The sequence below is a fragment of the Artibeus jamaicensis genome, unplaced genomic scaffold (assembly GCF_021234435.1).
Source record: "Artibeus jamaicensis isolate MK-2021 breed Jamaican fruit bat unplaced genomic scaffold, CSHL_Jam_final contig_452, whole genome shotgun sequence".
Classification (NCBI taxonomy): domain Eukaryota; kingdom Metazoa; phylum Chordata; class Mammalia; order Chiroptera; family Phyllostomidae; genus Artibeus; species Artibeus jamaicensis.
Window position 1 is genome coordinate 12,479,386 of NW_026521837.1, and position 14,057 is coordinate 12,493,442.

General features: G+C 41.4%; 1 protein-coding gene across 3 annotated transcripts in view; it reads right to left on the bottom strand.

The window, feature by feature from the left end:
• UNC5C (unc-5 netrin receptor C) overlaps positions 1 to 14,057 on the bottom strand; it is a 358,323-nt gene that overhangs the window by 66,601 nt on the left and 277,665 nt on the right. For all 3 annotated transcript variants that reach the window (XM_037140183.2, XM_037140173.2, XM_037140192.2), the window contains exon 5: positions 2,538 to 2,718. In XM_037140183.2, the coding sequence (XP_036996078.1) occupies positions 2,538 to 2,718 (181 nt within the window). The remainder of the gene's footprint in view (positions 1 to 2,537; positions 2,719 to 14,057) is intronic.

The following is a 14,057-nucleotide window of genomic DNA, read 5'->3' on the forward strand; positions in this document are numbered from 1 at the left end:
GTGTGGCCACTCGAGTGATGCAAGTCTTCTGTGTGCCCATCACATGCCTTGCGTCTACTTTCTGGAAACCTGCTCATTAGGCAATAATCATGCATGTGTTACCTTCAAATATATACAAACTCAGACAACTGCATTTTTCCACAACAGAGTTATTTTTATGTAAAGATAATTAAAGACAACTCTAATGTTCAACAAGGAAAATGGTAAAGGAACCATGTACGTTCATGTGACTGCCTCCTGGGCAGCCATTAAGAGTGATGTTGTAGAAGTCTATTTGGTAATAAATGGATATTTCAATATTATGTTTTGAGTCAAAAGGTATTTATCTCTCTTATTTTAAAATCTTATCTATGCATAGAAAATATCAGTAGTATACATATACATATCACTCTTTTTTAACGCTATCTTTGGATGACAAGATGATGAGATTAATAGGTATTTTTTTCATTGGCCATTCTGTACTTCTCAGATTTTCTGTAATGGACATATATTTTCAAGTTAAAAATGACACTAACAAAAATAAGTCTATATAACTGCTTCTAAAATAAAATCCTTGTTAGATGTATATGTTTTCTGTGGACTCCTTGAGAGCCCAACTTGCGAGATTTGGACAATTTATGTATGTGAGGCACTAAAATGGACAAATGGTTGATAAACAGACTCTTATTGTTTCAAAAAGCATCTTAACCTGCCCAACTTGACAAAGCTCCAAATGTTGTAGAATTATCCCTATAAATTTTCTTACTACCATATTGGCAAGCTGATATTTAGGGTTATGCATACATGTGTTACTTTGCTAGAATTTTCATGAGAAATAAATAATCATACACTTTTAGAAAAAAGAAAAGCTTTTGGAGATCCTAGGCTTATTCCCTTATTTTATGGAGAAGGTAGCAAGGGCTCCAAGCATCCTGTTTAAGTGACCAACAGAAAGTCAGAATTGGTCCACAAGAATCCAGACCCCTAGTCCAAAGCTGTTTTGAACTCAAAATCTTGTTATTTACACTTGATCCTTCCTAAAGACAGTCTTTGGCTTGTAATTATTGATTACTTATGATTGTTGATTGTATTTATTGGATATTGAAAGTATGCTCTCCATAGGAGAAGAGATTTGCATGTGTATGAAACATCCATGTGACATATCCATAAAGAGTTATCTGGATAAATAACTCTGCCTCCATTAGTTATTTATTGCTAGTATGTGCTGTGATATGCCCCATTTCTCTTTTGCATTTCCAATGCTGTTAAGTTATTTAGTTTAGAAAAAGACGAAAAGTAAGAAACATTTCATTGTGACTTAAGAAAGCCATTGCTTACAATTCAACATAGTGATTAGCATGACTGGAAAATTAAACCTTGGAGTTAAAAGAATTAAAGAAAATAGTATGCATTTGTCCTATGATGAAAATGGTAGTTTAAAGCATCACTATGATTCAGCCTTTGGAACATCATAGCGTTTTTCATTCTCAGAACTCCCTACAGCATGAGGGCATGTCCATCCAAATGGTATTGTCGGCTCTAGGTACCCTGAGCCAGATATTTGCTGGTGGCTGTCACGCGTTCAGAGTCATCCAGATACTAAGACCCCTGGAATGTCATTGAACATTGAAGCAGACTTGAAAAGCTTCCTTACGTTCTAAGTGGCAGTCATGTCATTCAGGAGGTGGCTTAATCTCAAAGTCCTTAAGAGGGTTGTTCAGTTTCCTCTGAGACAATGACTCATTAAGAACATTAAGACCTACTGTGTGTCAAAACTGTGAGAAATGCATACATTTACAGAGTTGACTCAGTGCATAAATGAGCTTAAAGATTATGTAGCTGGAGAGAGGGGACTATTCATAAAATGATTAGAAAACCACTGAGGTCTAAACCAGACAGGGAGATAAAGCATAAATCATATGCCACAACAAAACTGGGTGGGGAATGGTTTACTATTTTGGCAGAAGTGATAGGCTTAGAAATGAGATAGATTATCAAGGGCTAGAGTGGTGGGGAAGATTCTAGAAGACATCATGATGTTGAACCTCCCACCTGGTTAGGATGAGAGCTACATGATGAAGGCAGTGCTTTCTATACTCTAAATGCCCAGATGGAGGGAGTGAGGAAAGTTCTAGGAGGTTAAAGTTGCTGCGATGTGTGTGGGGAACAAACATGTCAAGTCCAGTTCATCTGAGGCTTTGCAATCACTGGACTGAACTAAGGTTCACAGAAGTAGCGGCAAGCTGCTTTAAGCATCTTTCCTCCGAATTCACTCTAGATCTCAGTGGTCCGGGGTAGGGAGAGGGAAGGGCTTGGGAACGCAGTTGCACTTAAGTAGATTTCTTCACTTTCCTATAAACTGACTGACGAAGAGCGAGGCATTTCCAAGTGTAGTCTTTCTATGGGCATCTGGGAGGGAATTAAACCTCACTGTCCACGTGAGAAGCTGGAAGAGGGCAGTAACCCATTGCAAAGGAGCCTCGCACTTGAGGTTCTAAAATTAAAATGAGATCTGCACTTTGACATGAACCAGATTGAGACCCCAGAAGCTCACTCACCATACACGATGACAGTTGCCGTTGTGCTTTTCCTCTTGGCAACAATATTTTTGGCAACACAAGTATAATTTGCGGTATCTGAGAGGCGGGCCTGCTTGATGATGAGGTTGTGATCGATGGTGATGTAAAAATTCCGATCTTCAACAGGATCGATTATGTCTTCATTTTTCAACCATTCCACCTGAAGAGGCACAAGATAAATAGGTAATTCCCAGGTATGTATACCCTGACATCTGCCAGTCCTGATTGTGTTTTGCAGTATGTATAACACTGCTCTGTGCTATGAACTTCTGCAAACTGGGAGGAAGCAACTTTCTGAGGTCATGTGAAGTATCTATCACTCACCTGCCAAACATGTTGATTCTGTCTGTACTATGGCATTCTCAAATGTCAATGAACCCAGTGAGTAATCCAGTGTTCAAATTGTTTTCACTCTGCCCTGCAGGCAGGAACAGGGAATGTGCCGCTGCCAGGTTCAGAACCCAATCAAAAATAATAGGCTGAGCATTTCAGACTGAACTCAAACCTTTTGCTGTTTCAATTGTTTACTTTTGGCAACCTACCTTTAGCTATTCAGAAAAGAGTATAAGAAATGTTTTAAAAACTCGAGAGGCATCTTACACCCTTTACAAATAAAACAACATTTCAATGATTTATGTATAGACTTGCTGAAACATATGGATTAAATTTCCCGAAAAATGCACTTTTTCTAAAATGTTGTAAACACATATTTGGAGATGTATATAAGCCAAAATAGTTGAGGGAAAAAGGTTTTCTACCAACTCTCAATATAATTCACACAGCATGTAGTCGTACCCGAATCTCTCCTTTTGTATATCACTAGCACCAGATCTCTGGTTTATGGTTTGCTTGTGGGGAACCCAACCTCAGAAATGAGAGCTCAAAATTATTAAGCTACATTTTTTTCAATGCAATTACTATCAATTTAGCAACAGCAGTGTTATCCCTACGGAATGAAAGGAGGGAGATATACCTGTACAAGCTCCCCTATAAAGGCCAAACTATTTCTTGTCCTGTAAATTGCTTCTCATTTTTCCCTCTTAGGCACAGGTTTTCCCATAAACAAAACAACATTGATATTTACCACATTTAAACCTTCCTTTTGCATTAGTGTGGATGCGAATACAGGTAACCTTTAGCAGTAGGGAGTCAATAGTGTTGCCATTTTCAAAATCTTAAGGAGCTTCTCTCGCACCACAAGAGGTCTGGAAATTAATCTCTAAATCTGTCAGTGGGCTCGGTACTGCACAGCGCTAAATGAAATCTAATGCAGCGACTCTAAAATAATGCTCTTCTAATCTGTAGAAGCGAGGCCACAATTCAAAGGGAACAACAAAAAACAAACCACAATCCTGAAAAAGAAAAGGATGAGAAAGTAGATAAAAGCAACTGTTTGTCATCATGTAAATTTTGAAACAGGAAACTATACTTGGTAGTTACACTAATGGAAGTGAGAATGAAAATGGAATTCATGTAAGGCGGTGGAGTTTTAAAACATGCATTTTGTTTTCAGTACAGACTGCGCATTCAGTCAGGGCCGTGCTTGAAAGTATTTGATCAGATACTCATAGTTGCTTGACCTGGATTTTCTCCAAGTATGGCCCCATGCGTGTGGCAATATGATCCTGCTGGCAGTGCAAGGGGGGAGGTAACAAACTCATATTATCAGAAAGCTACAGTAATTGAAAGGTGACATTAATCATTTTAATCTAATCTTTACCTAGGGTATCTACACCATTCTGCAGAAAACTTTCCACTCGAGAAGGCACTGTTGGGTTCCCCTGAGCCGGCCTTGGGTCCCTTCTACTTGAGTGTGTGTTTGTGCTCTCTGTGCTTTTCTTTCAGGAATCTTATACCCAACACTGTTTTCTGAAGGGTTGGCATCAGGGTCCTGGAATCTGCCTGGAAGTACCTAGGGGTTCCTAGTTTACCCCATAATTTCCCCTCCACGTTGTTGCACAAGGTGCAGAGAGAAGCCTTAGGAAACTGGCCAATCCCAGTTGAAATTTGAGTTGTTTCTCTCCAGACTACCCCTGCAGGGATTAGGCTGAAAATACCACCTGGAGATCTCCCCTGAATTCACATTCTTCCTGGGTGTCCCTTTTCTCTCCTGCTTGCTCCGCCCACTCCAGCCTCTCCTGGGAGTGCGTTCTTAAACACCACTTGCATTCAAACCTTGGCCTCATGGTTTGCTCCTGGGGAGCCTGCCCTAAGTCGTGACTGCTCAAAACTATGGTTTCTTCTATGGGTGTAATAGCAGTTAACAGCAGTATTGTTCTCCTGATCAGAAATGACATCAAAAGCCCCAGGGGTTACTGAAAACCACTTGTTTATTTGAGGAGGTTAGTACAAGGAGGAAAGAGAACAATCGGAACAGTTGACAAAAGATTCAAAGACTTAACATGATTATTGAGTATATGGTCTTTACTTTTTATACATGGTTGCATGTCCCTTGGGTGTTTCTCATCAGCCTTGGAGCAGTCATTATGGCCTGAGCTCCGAGGACCCCCAAGGAGTCCCAGAAGTTCTGGGGAGGCCCCAGAGCTCTAAAGGGGCTCTCTTTCCTTCTGAACTCTAACTTGAACCAGAAAAGCTCATCTTTGATCTGTTTTCTGCATTGGACTCATTTGTATGGCTTTAAAGTTTGAAGAAAGTATCTAGAACATATCTGTAGAAATGAAGAGAGGAGCCCAGGAATTCTCCAGCTTCTGGTGAGACCCTTCCTCTCTGTTCTCCCTGCCTGGATCCTCCCAGACATGCCCCATCACCCCGCTTTGAGACCATCTCCTCCCTCCACAAGACAGGTCATCGTCGCTCCTTCCCATCCTAGAGTCTCCGTTTTGCCCTGCCCTTCTCTATCACCACCCTCTGGAATTCTCAAAACCTTTCCATCTGGCCTTGGAACACGGTAGTGAAATCCTCCCCAATTTCCATTTTTTAAAGACTGTTTTCTTCACTCTTCTCTAACTAAAAATCCAGCTCCTCATGAAGTTAATGTTTATTCTGGATTCCTCTCAGGTGGGGGATGTTCCCCAAATCCTACACACCGCTGTGCCTGGGGTCCCAGGCAGTCAGTCTCCTCCTGGTTCTGCATTGTGTATTATACATCTTTTTGTGCAAACACCTTTGCTTCAAATCTCATGGCATCAGATTATGTCACCCGATTCCTATATATTCTTAAATCATCTACAGACCTCTGGATTCATAGCCTTTTATCCAACACAACTTCTGTTATAATTTCTGATTATTTTAATAACAAAAGATGCCATTTTCAACATCTTAGCCCTCAGTTCCATACCGTTTCCTCCTGACTGCAGGAGGAAAAAGATCATTGATCTTGACTTTAAGTCATCGACACTCCAGGCACATGGTCTAGGACAGCAGTTTTCAATCCTGGCTTCAATCCTGCAGAAGGACTCGAAGAACATTTATAATATATCAATTCTAAATCCAACCCAGAGAAACTCTGAGTCACTCACTGGTCAAGAATGGTTGAGCATCAGTGTTTTTTAAACTCCCCTTGGGGCTTTAGTTTACCGCTAAGACTGAGAAATAACAAACTAGATTGTTGCCTTTGGAAAAACATCCTTGGATCAGGAGCAGAGCCTTGGAGGTGGGGAGCACATGGAGGGTTAGCAATAGGGAAGTGGGGGGGAGGGTGCAGAAAATAGGTAGCATAGACAGTATGTAGGGAACAGATAGGGGGAGGGCAAGAATAGTAGGGGAAATATAGAATCTAAAGAACTTGAGACACGTAGTCATGAACTGGGGGGGAATGGTAGGGGAGGGGTGCGCAGGGTGGAGGGGAATGAAGGGGGGAAATAGAACAAATGTAATGGCATAATCAATAAAATATATTTAAAAAAGAAAAACATTCTTGAAACAACAGCATCTATGTTACCTGAGATTTGATAGAAATGCAGAATCTTGGGCTCTGCCCCACACTAGACTCACTGAATCAACATGTGTATCATAATAACACCAGGGGATCTGCATACACCTTCAGGTTTGAGCAGTACTGGCCCAGCTCTTGTCTTTACCACTAATTGCAACCCCTCTTAAAACTCAGTTTTAATCATCCTCTCTTTTCACCATTTTTGTCTTTCCTGCTTATTCTCTCTCTAGAACCCCTATGTTAACAAACCTGTACCAGCACCTTTGTCTCTCCCCCCCTCATGTTTCCTTCCTTTCTAACAAGCACAAATTCCAGTGTCTGGAATCCCTCACATTATGCCCTTGGCTTTCTCATCCCTTCCTCACTTCAAGGTGCTCACCTACTCACCATTGGGCTATCCCACCTTTTTGTCCTTGCAGTGAAAAATGGATGTGGGTTCATCTTATATTTATGACTGCAGAACTCAAGTGGGCCCTTACTTGTGCAAAAAAAAAATCATACTATATGTCAATTGTCTGTTCCCTGTCCCACACTCCTAGAAAGCTATTTCACACTTTCTCATCTCACCTTAAACATTACCTCCCCCTCCATCCTCACTTTCAGCTGATGATCAAATTTCTCCACTGCTGAGAACACTGACACTCCTACCTTCCAAGCTCCCACCACCCGCCTACCCACCTCTATTCTGTACCCTCTCTTTTATTACTGGCTCAGCTCTCTGTGCTGAGCCATTCTATCTGTCACCTTTATTCGTACTCTGAATCCCATAGCCTTCTTCTTACTCCATTCTCTCTCTCTTAAATCATTCATTTCCCCTTTCCACTGAATCATTTGCATTAACATGCAGACATGCAGTTATTTTCCCAACTTAAAACAGAATCTCTCCCACTCATTTCTGCCTCTGTTACCCCCACATTTCTCTGCTCACCTCACAAAATGCCTCAGATTGGTTGTTTATATTCACTCTCTCCAATTCCTTTCTTCTTGATTGCTACAGAATCTACTCTAATCCGCCTCCACCTCCACCATTTCCCTAGAGCTGCTCCTTTCAAAGTCAGCAATGAATTTCACTGTTAGATATGCTGATGAGTTGCGGTACTCTACCTGCTTTTCTCAGTGGGCCAGTTTCTGACCCACTCTGTCCCCCTTTCCTGCTGTCTTGCTTTCTCTGGACACAGTACTTTTTTGGTTGTTATCCTGCCTGACCCCCTCCCCCATGGTTTCATAGGTCCCTGTGTGGGGTCTTTCCTTGGACTTTTCCTCTTTTCTATCCATATTTACTTTCTTGATGAACTCATCCAATCTCAAGCTAATGGCTCCCAAATTTATCTCCAGTCCAGACCCCGCCCCTGAACTCCAGACTCGTATATTCAGCTGCCTTCTTGCAGCTCCACTTGGTTGTCTAATAACAACCTTTTGAACTGCCCTTCCAGACCTGCTCCTCCCACAGTCTTACTGATGTTAGTGCCAGTTCCTACTTCCAGTTACTTAGACAAAACCTCAGACTTGGCCAGGACTCCTCTCTTCCCCTCCAGTTTGCCCCTTTAAGGCCAGAGCGGCATACTGGAATCCGACAACTCCTCATGCCCTCGCTGCCAGTCTATTTCTGGTTCAAATCACCATCGTTTCGCTCCTGGAGGATTACAACACCTTCCTGTCTTACCTCCTGCATTTCCCCTTGGCCCTCAGTTGTGTATTCTCAACAGAGTAGTTAGAGCGATTCTTAACCCTAAGTCACATCATGCTACACCTCATCTCCCACCCTCTAGTGGCTCCCTGTCTTGCTCAGTGTCAAAGCTAAAGTCCTTAGACAGACCCAAAGGCCCTGCATCACCAGGACCCCTGCCCGCTCTGAGATCACCTCTTTATAGTCACGCACCTTAATGACTGGGATGCATTCTGAGAAATGTATGTTGGGCAATTTCGTTGTTGTGCGTATATATCATGGAGTTCACTTACACAAATCTAGATGAAATGGCCTACTAAACATCTAGGCTAAATGGTATAAACTACTCTTAGGTTACAAGGCAGTATGGTGAGTTGCTATACAAACAACATGATATTAAACCGAGCACAGGAGAAAATGATTCAACCAATAGACGCAGTAAACACGAGATGTATGAGGCTGCTGCTGGCATGACATGGAATACTGTTTTATGGCAAATACTTTTTGTAAGTAGAAAGAGTATGCTCTAAAATAATGATAAAACTATATAGCATAGTAAATATATAACCAGTAATAGTTGTTTATAACCATTATCAAACACTGTGTGCTGTACATCACTGTGTTTGCTGTGTTTCTACATGACAAGCTGCATTGCCACAAGCCCGTGGGCAATGCATTGCACCACAGCACGCGATGGCCGTGGTGTCATGAGATGATAGGATTTTCTGACTCCATCATAACCTTCTGTCATAAAAGGGGTGCATGGTTGACTTAAACGTTGCTATGTGGCACATGCCATACTCCTTCCCTGTCTCTGTTCTCTTTAGCATGCTGCTGGCTTCTTAGGTGGTCCTTGCGCACATCAGGCAGGGGTTGGGGGGCAGCGCTTCTGCCTCGGTAGGTTTGAGTCTGCTGGTGTGCCTTCCTGGAGTAATCATTCTCCAGTTATCTTCATAGTTTGCTTCCTTCTCTTCCTCAGGTCTTTACTCAGACATCATCTTTTCAGCGAGTCACTTCCTGACCAATCTTTAAAACTGCAACCTTCCCCTATGTCTATGTCCCCAGTTTCTCCCCATCTTTTCCTTTATTTTCTCCATAGCACTTAGCATCTTGTATAGTCTATATTTTACTTATGTTTTTTTGTTATTAATTCTTTCCTCCGCCAGGATGTAAGCTCCATGGACTTTGGTCTGTTTTTGATCATTTTTCTGTTCCTGGAGCCTGGACCTGGAATGTGGGAGGTGCTTACTTACTATTGCTGAGCCTATGAACAAGTAGATACAGTGGGATCAAGTCTGTTCACACACACACACACACATTTTCAGATCTCTATAAAGTTGGTGCTTTAACTGTCAAAATTAATCTTAAATGTATTTAGTAAGGGCCATCTTAAGCACCCCTTCTCACTGAGCTCTGTTTCAGATTAAGAACACAAATCTTCACTGCCTAAGGAAAAAACCCTACAGAGCTGGCCTGGACACCAAGCAGACTCATGGGAGACATCATAAGACAGAGGAGGGTCCCTAGAATTTTGCTGGGAAACGCTCGTCCTGTGGCCAGCTTTGAAAGCTTTCAAAGACATCTTTGAAACGTGGCACAGCTCTCCAGCCCACATTATGCCTATATGTTCACTAGAATATTTTTAAAAAGTGTTTGAGTAATTATCATAGATTTTCATCTAGTAAACTCAGACTCTAGGACAAGGGTGTCAAACTCATTTTCACTGGGGCCACATCAGCCTTGAGGTTGCCTTCAGAGGGCCAAATGTATTTTAGGACCGCGTAACTGTAACTACTCCTTAACAGTTAAGTGAGAGCTTGGTGTTGCTGCTGGGTAGAAACCAGGTGCTGGGGGCAATAAAGCAAGGTGGAGGGCGCGGTGGGCCTGCAGGCCTTTTGTCGCCACCTGTGGTCGAGGAGATCACAGTAAACCTGAGCCTACAACAGAGCTTCCCAAGAATTTTCATTTTTCAAAAAAGAGTTGGGCACCTTGTAATTTCAGCTACATTCCACAAACATGGACTACCTACAGTCTGCTGGGCATCGTGTCAAGTGCTGGAGGACAAAGAGACAAATGCTCATGGGACTCTGGCTAGAAGACAAACCTATAAACAAGGAAATACGGTGTGATCGATAAGCCGCAAACATGTGTGCAGTATGAAGGTAACTCGAGGTGTAAGAAATGTGGGGAGATGACACTTCAGGAGGAAATGTCTGAACTACTTTCTGAAGGGTGAAACTGAGCTTACTGGGAAAGCAAGGGAGGAACGTGGAGAATGAGGACATATGAGGAAGAGAAAATGGCACATTTTCTGAAGCCTCCAGGGGAGCCTGGGCCCTGCACAGCTGGGTATTAACTGTACCGTTGGGGGAGCAGAGCAAGCATAAAGCTGCTTTCCGGAAATCATCAGGGGCACCAATGCTGTCCTAACGTCTGGCCTTTACCTATAATTAGTTGCTGCAATCCAGTGAAGGGTTTAGAGCAGAGAAGCATAATGACACTGACTCAGAAATTACTGTTTTAGGGGGGATGTGGATTAAAAAAATACACATGGGAAGCTTGGGACCAGTTACAGGTTTTTGTCATAATCCTAATAAAATCTTGAAAAGAGAATTAAGGAAGTAGCAAGGGGCTGGGGAGAAAATAATGGCTTCAGAAAATGATTTGAAGGGACAAGGGACAGGGCAGATGAGTTGGTTGTATGCGGAGGGGAAAGTGCTCTCAAGAGGCGCCACCTCCAGGTTATGGTTTGGGCACCTGTGTGTGGATCAGAGATAAAGGAAGTGAAAAAGGTTTGAGGGCAAAAAGGATAATGATGAGTTCAGATTTGGCTGCTCTTACAAGGAATTCGAGTAGCACAGCAAGATTTCAATAACAGCTAAATTGCTCAGAATTCCCATTGTTTCCATAAACAGAGTGATATCGATATTTTTTGCTTATGAAATACTAAAACAGTACAACAACAAAACCTCAACAATGTGGCTTCTCTTAGATCATCTGTTCCTTAGCACTAAGTAACTTAGTGCTTAGTAACTGAACATGGATTTTGACAAAAATAATTTATTCCCATTTTGTATCAGACAAAAATGATAAAGTGTTAACTGAAAGGGAAAACAATGTGTGAAGCTAACTGTGTTTATCACATAAGGATTTTCTGAATCAGTAAAAGGAATCCATATAAAAGTCTTATAAATATAACCTTTTATTAGAAAATACATATTTTTCATGCAGTGTCTCCAGAACCCAACACCACCAGGAAAAGTGACACTCTTCCATTTGAAGGAATTTCACAGGAAGTCTCTTTACATAAACCCTAAGTAAAATACCAAGAAACAGTACAATATTTTTTATTATGGCAGAATTTTATTGTATTGAATAGTAAGTAAATAATTGCATTATTGCAATGCTACTTATTTGTAAGCCAATCTTGGTTAACCAGGGGTCAGCACTTTGGTCTGGCCTCTGAAGTCTGTTCGTATTTTGGTCATTTCACTGCTTCTAGTTGATCTCACCCTGGGATTTTGCTTCCTTCCATCCCTCCCATGTGATTTACATGCAGGAAAACCATTTGATTTACACATAGGAAAAGTCTTTCTGAGTTAAAAGTTATTTTTAGCTATGCATAAAACATTCAGAAGAGAGAAAAAGAGGTTGAAGTTCAGAAAACAATAAAAGGCTTTGCTCATGAACTATAACTCATTGCCAGATTTGCAGCGAGGCAAAGTGCTATTTCCGTCCTTGCGGCTCGATCGCAGTGGTTTTTCCAATAATTTGGGGCATGTTTAAAGTAGTTGACTCAAATGTTTATAAAGACATGTGATTTTATTACCAGGTAATAAAAATAGTTACAGGGAGCGTTTAGGATGTCCTATTTGATTATTATTTTGTTATGGTCGGCTTCATTAATCCTGTTGCATGCAATTGAGAATCTTACTTTAGGAAGCAATTGCTACAGGACCAGTTACAAGGGCTCTCTTTGGCCAGACTGCCGGGGTTCAAAGCTGATCTCTGCCATTTCTGTTCCTCATCTGGGTAAGCTTCTCAGGGTACTAACTTATAAAATAAGGCTAATTCTCAAGCCTATTCCATTAGGCTTTTAAGGATCAAGAGTTAATGCACAGATTACCTAATACCTGGCATACAGTAACTATTCTTCAATCATTGTTATTGTTGGGTGAGTAAGGCTATACTAAAGAAGATGGGACAAAACCCAAACTACTCTAAATAACACCAGAGAAATTGTGTTAAAGACAAAAAAATCTTAATTTGTGAATTTCTTAGCCTTCACTGATATTTCCACTCTGACAAAGTCAACTCACCATTAGATTACAGCCTTTTTTTAAAAGATGATTTATTTATTTGTTTGTTTATTTATTTATTTATTTTTAGAGCAAGGGGGGAGAAGGGAGAAAGAGAGGGAGAGAAACATCAATGTGTGGTTGCCTCTCATGTGCTCCCCTACTGGGGACCTGGCTGGCAACCCAGGCATGTGCCCTGACTGGGAATCTAACTCGTGTCCCTTTGGTTTGCTGGCCGGCACTCAATCAATTGAGCCACGCAAGCCAGGGCAGGTAACAACTTTTTAAAATTCTACAAGGAATATACAAATGATTAAGTATTAAATTGACCAGTCTAGATTGTATGCTAAACTTAAATACATATTTACACTTAAACTCAATGATTCCATTTTTCCAGAGATGGAATTAACATGTGATTTAGAACATGACATTTTAATCAGTGTGTATAAATATTACTTTCTAATTCTTTTAGGTTATAAACCAATCATCAGAATACATTATTTTTAAAGGTATATGTAGAAAAGATCTTTAATAAAATAAATTTTATAACATTAATCTGAGAAAATTTTCATTATTTTACTTGGTAAAGATAATAAAAATGGTCAATTGGTGGGCAATTTATATATTACTCTTACTTATACCTAGACCGAGATCGCACACATTTTTATAATTTTTATTTTACTTCTAAATTCTCCAGTTTTTCTCCTGCTATTTCAAGTTAGTCCTTAACACTTGTCTTTTTCATGACATCAGTTTCTACTCCACCTCACCCCGTACAATGACACACACATCATTAGCTTTAACACTTTTATCCATATCCCCAAGAAATGGAATTTCCTTGTAGCCACCTCAGTTCTCTGCCTTCTTGCCTGAAAGTTCAGGGATGGTAAGTGTCCTGAGCTCTCTTCTTCTTCTTCTCCCCTCACAGAAAGGATTCTGGGGCAGAGGGACCTGTCTAATGGGAAAGAAGGGAAAAATCGAGGGGCACACCTTGTGGTTATGGAATAATTACCATCTTTGGGGGTGGGAAAGCAGCAGATGTGACATGGGAGGGGCACCATGTGGCCCCGCCATGAATCCTGACCTGGTTTAATAGAGTTTGAAAGCAGATTTTCCCTGTGCTGAAATTGGAAGGATAGAGAAGAGACTGAGCCAGATGGAGTGCATCTGTGAAGAATGAAAAAGGAGGAACACAGTGAGCTAGTGTGGAGTGTTTCAGATACCTAGCTAGTTACTTTATGTATGTGACTTCTCTACCCCACAACAGCACTGTGAGAGGAGTACTTAGATTCCCATTTTTCAAATGAGAAGGCCATGCTCATAGAGATGGGCTAGCACCAGCTTCCATAGCTCAGGAAGGAGCACCGGTCTGAAGTCAGCCCTGCCTGAGCTCTGGGCATTCCTTTGTTTACTGAGCCAAGAACTGGGAGGAGGCACCTATAGCGCCACAGGCTTGAGTGTTGACTGGATAAGCTCTGTGTCTTGTGATGGTGGCTGGAAGAACCAGCAGCATCGATGCATACCTTAGTCACTCCAGACAGGAGCTTGAACTAGTCTCTGGCTGGCGTCCTCAAGGAAAGTGATGCATCCACAGGAATGAGACATTGGACCCATCCTCTGCTGTCACCACTACCCTGCTG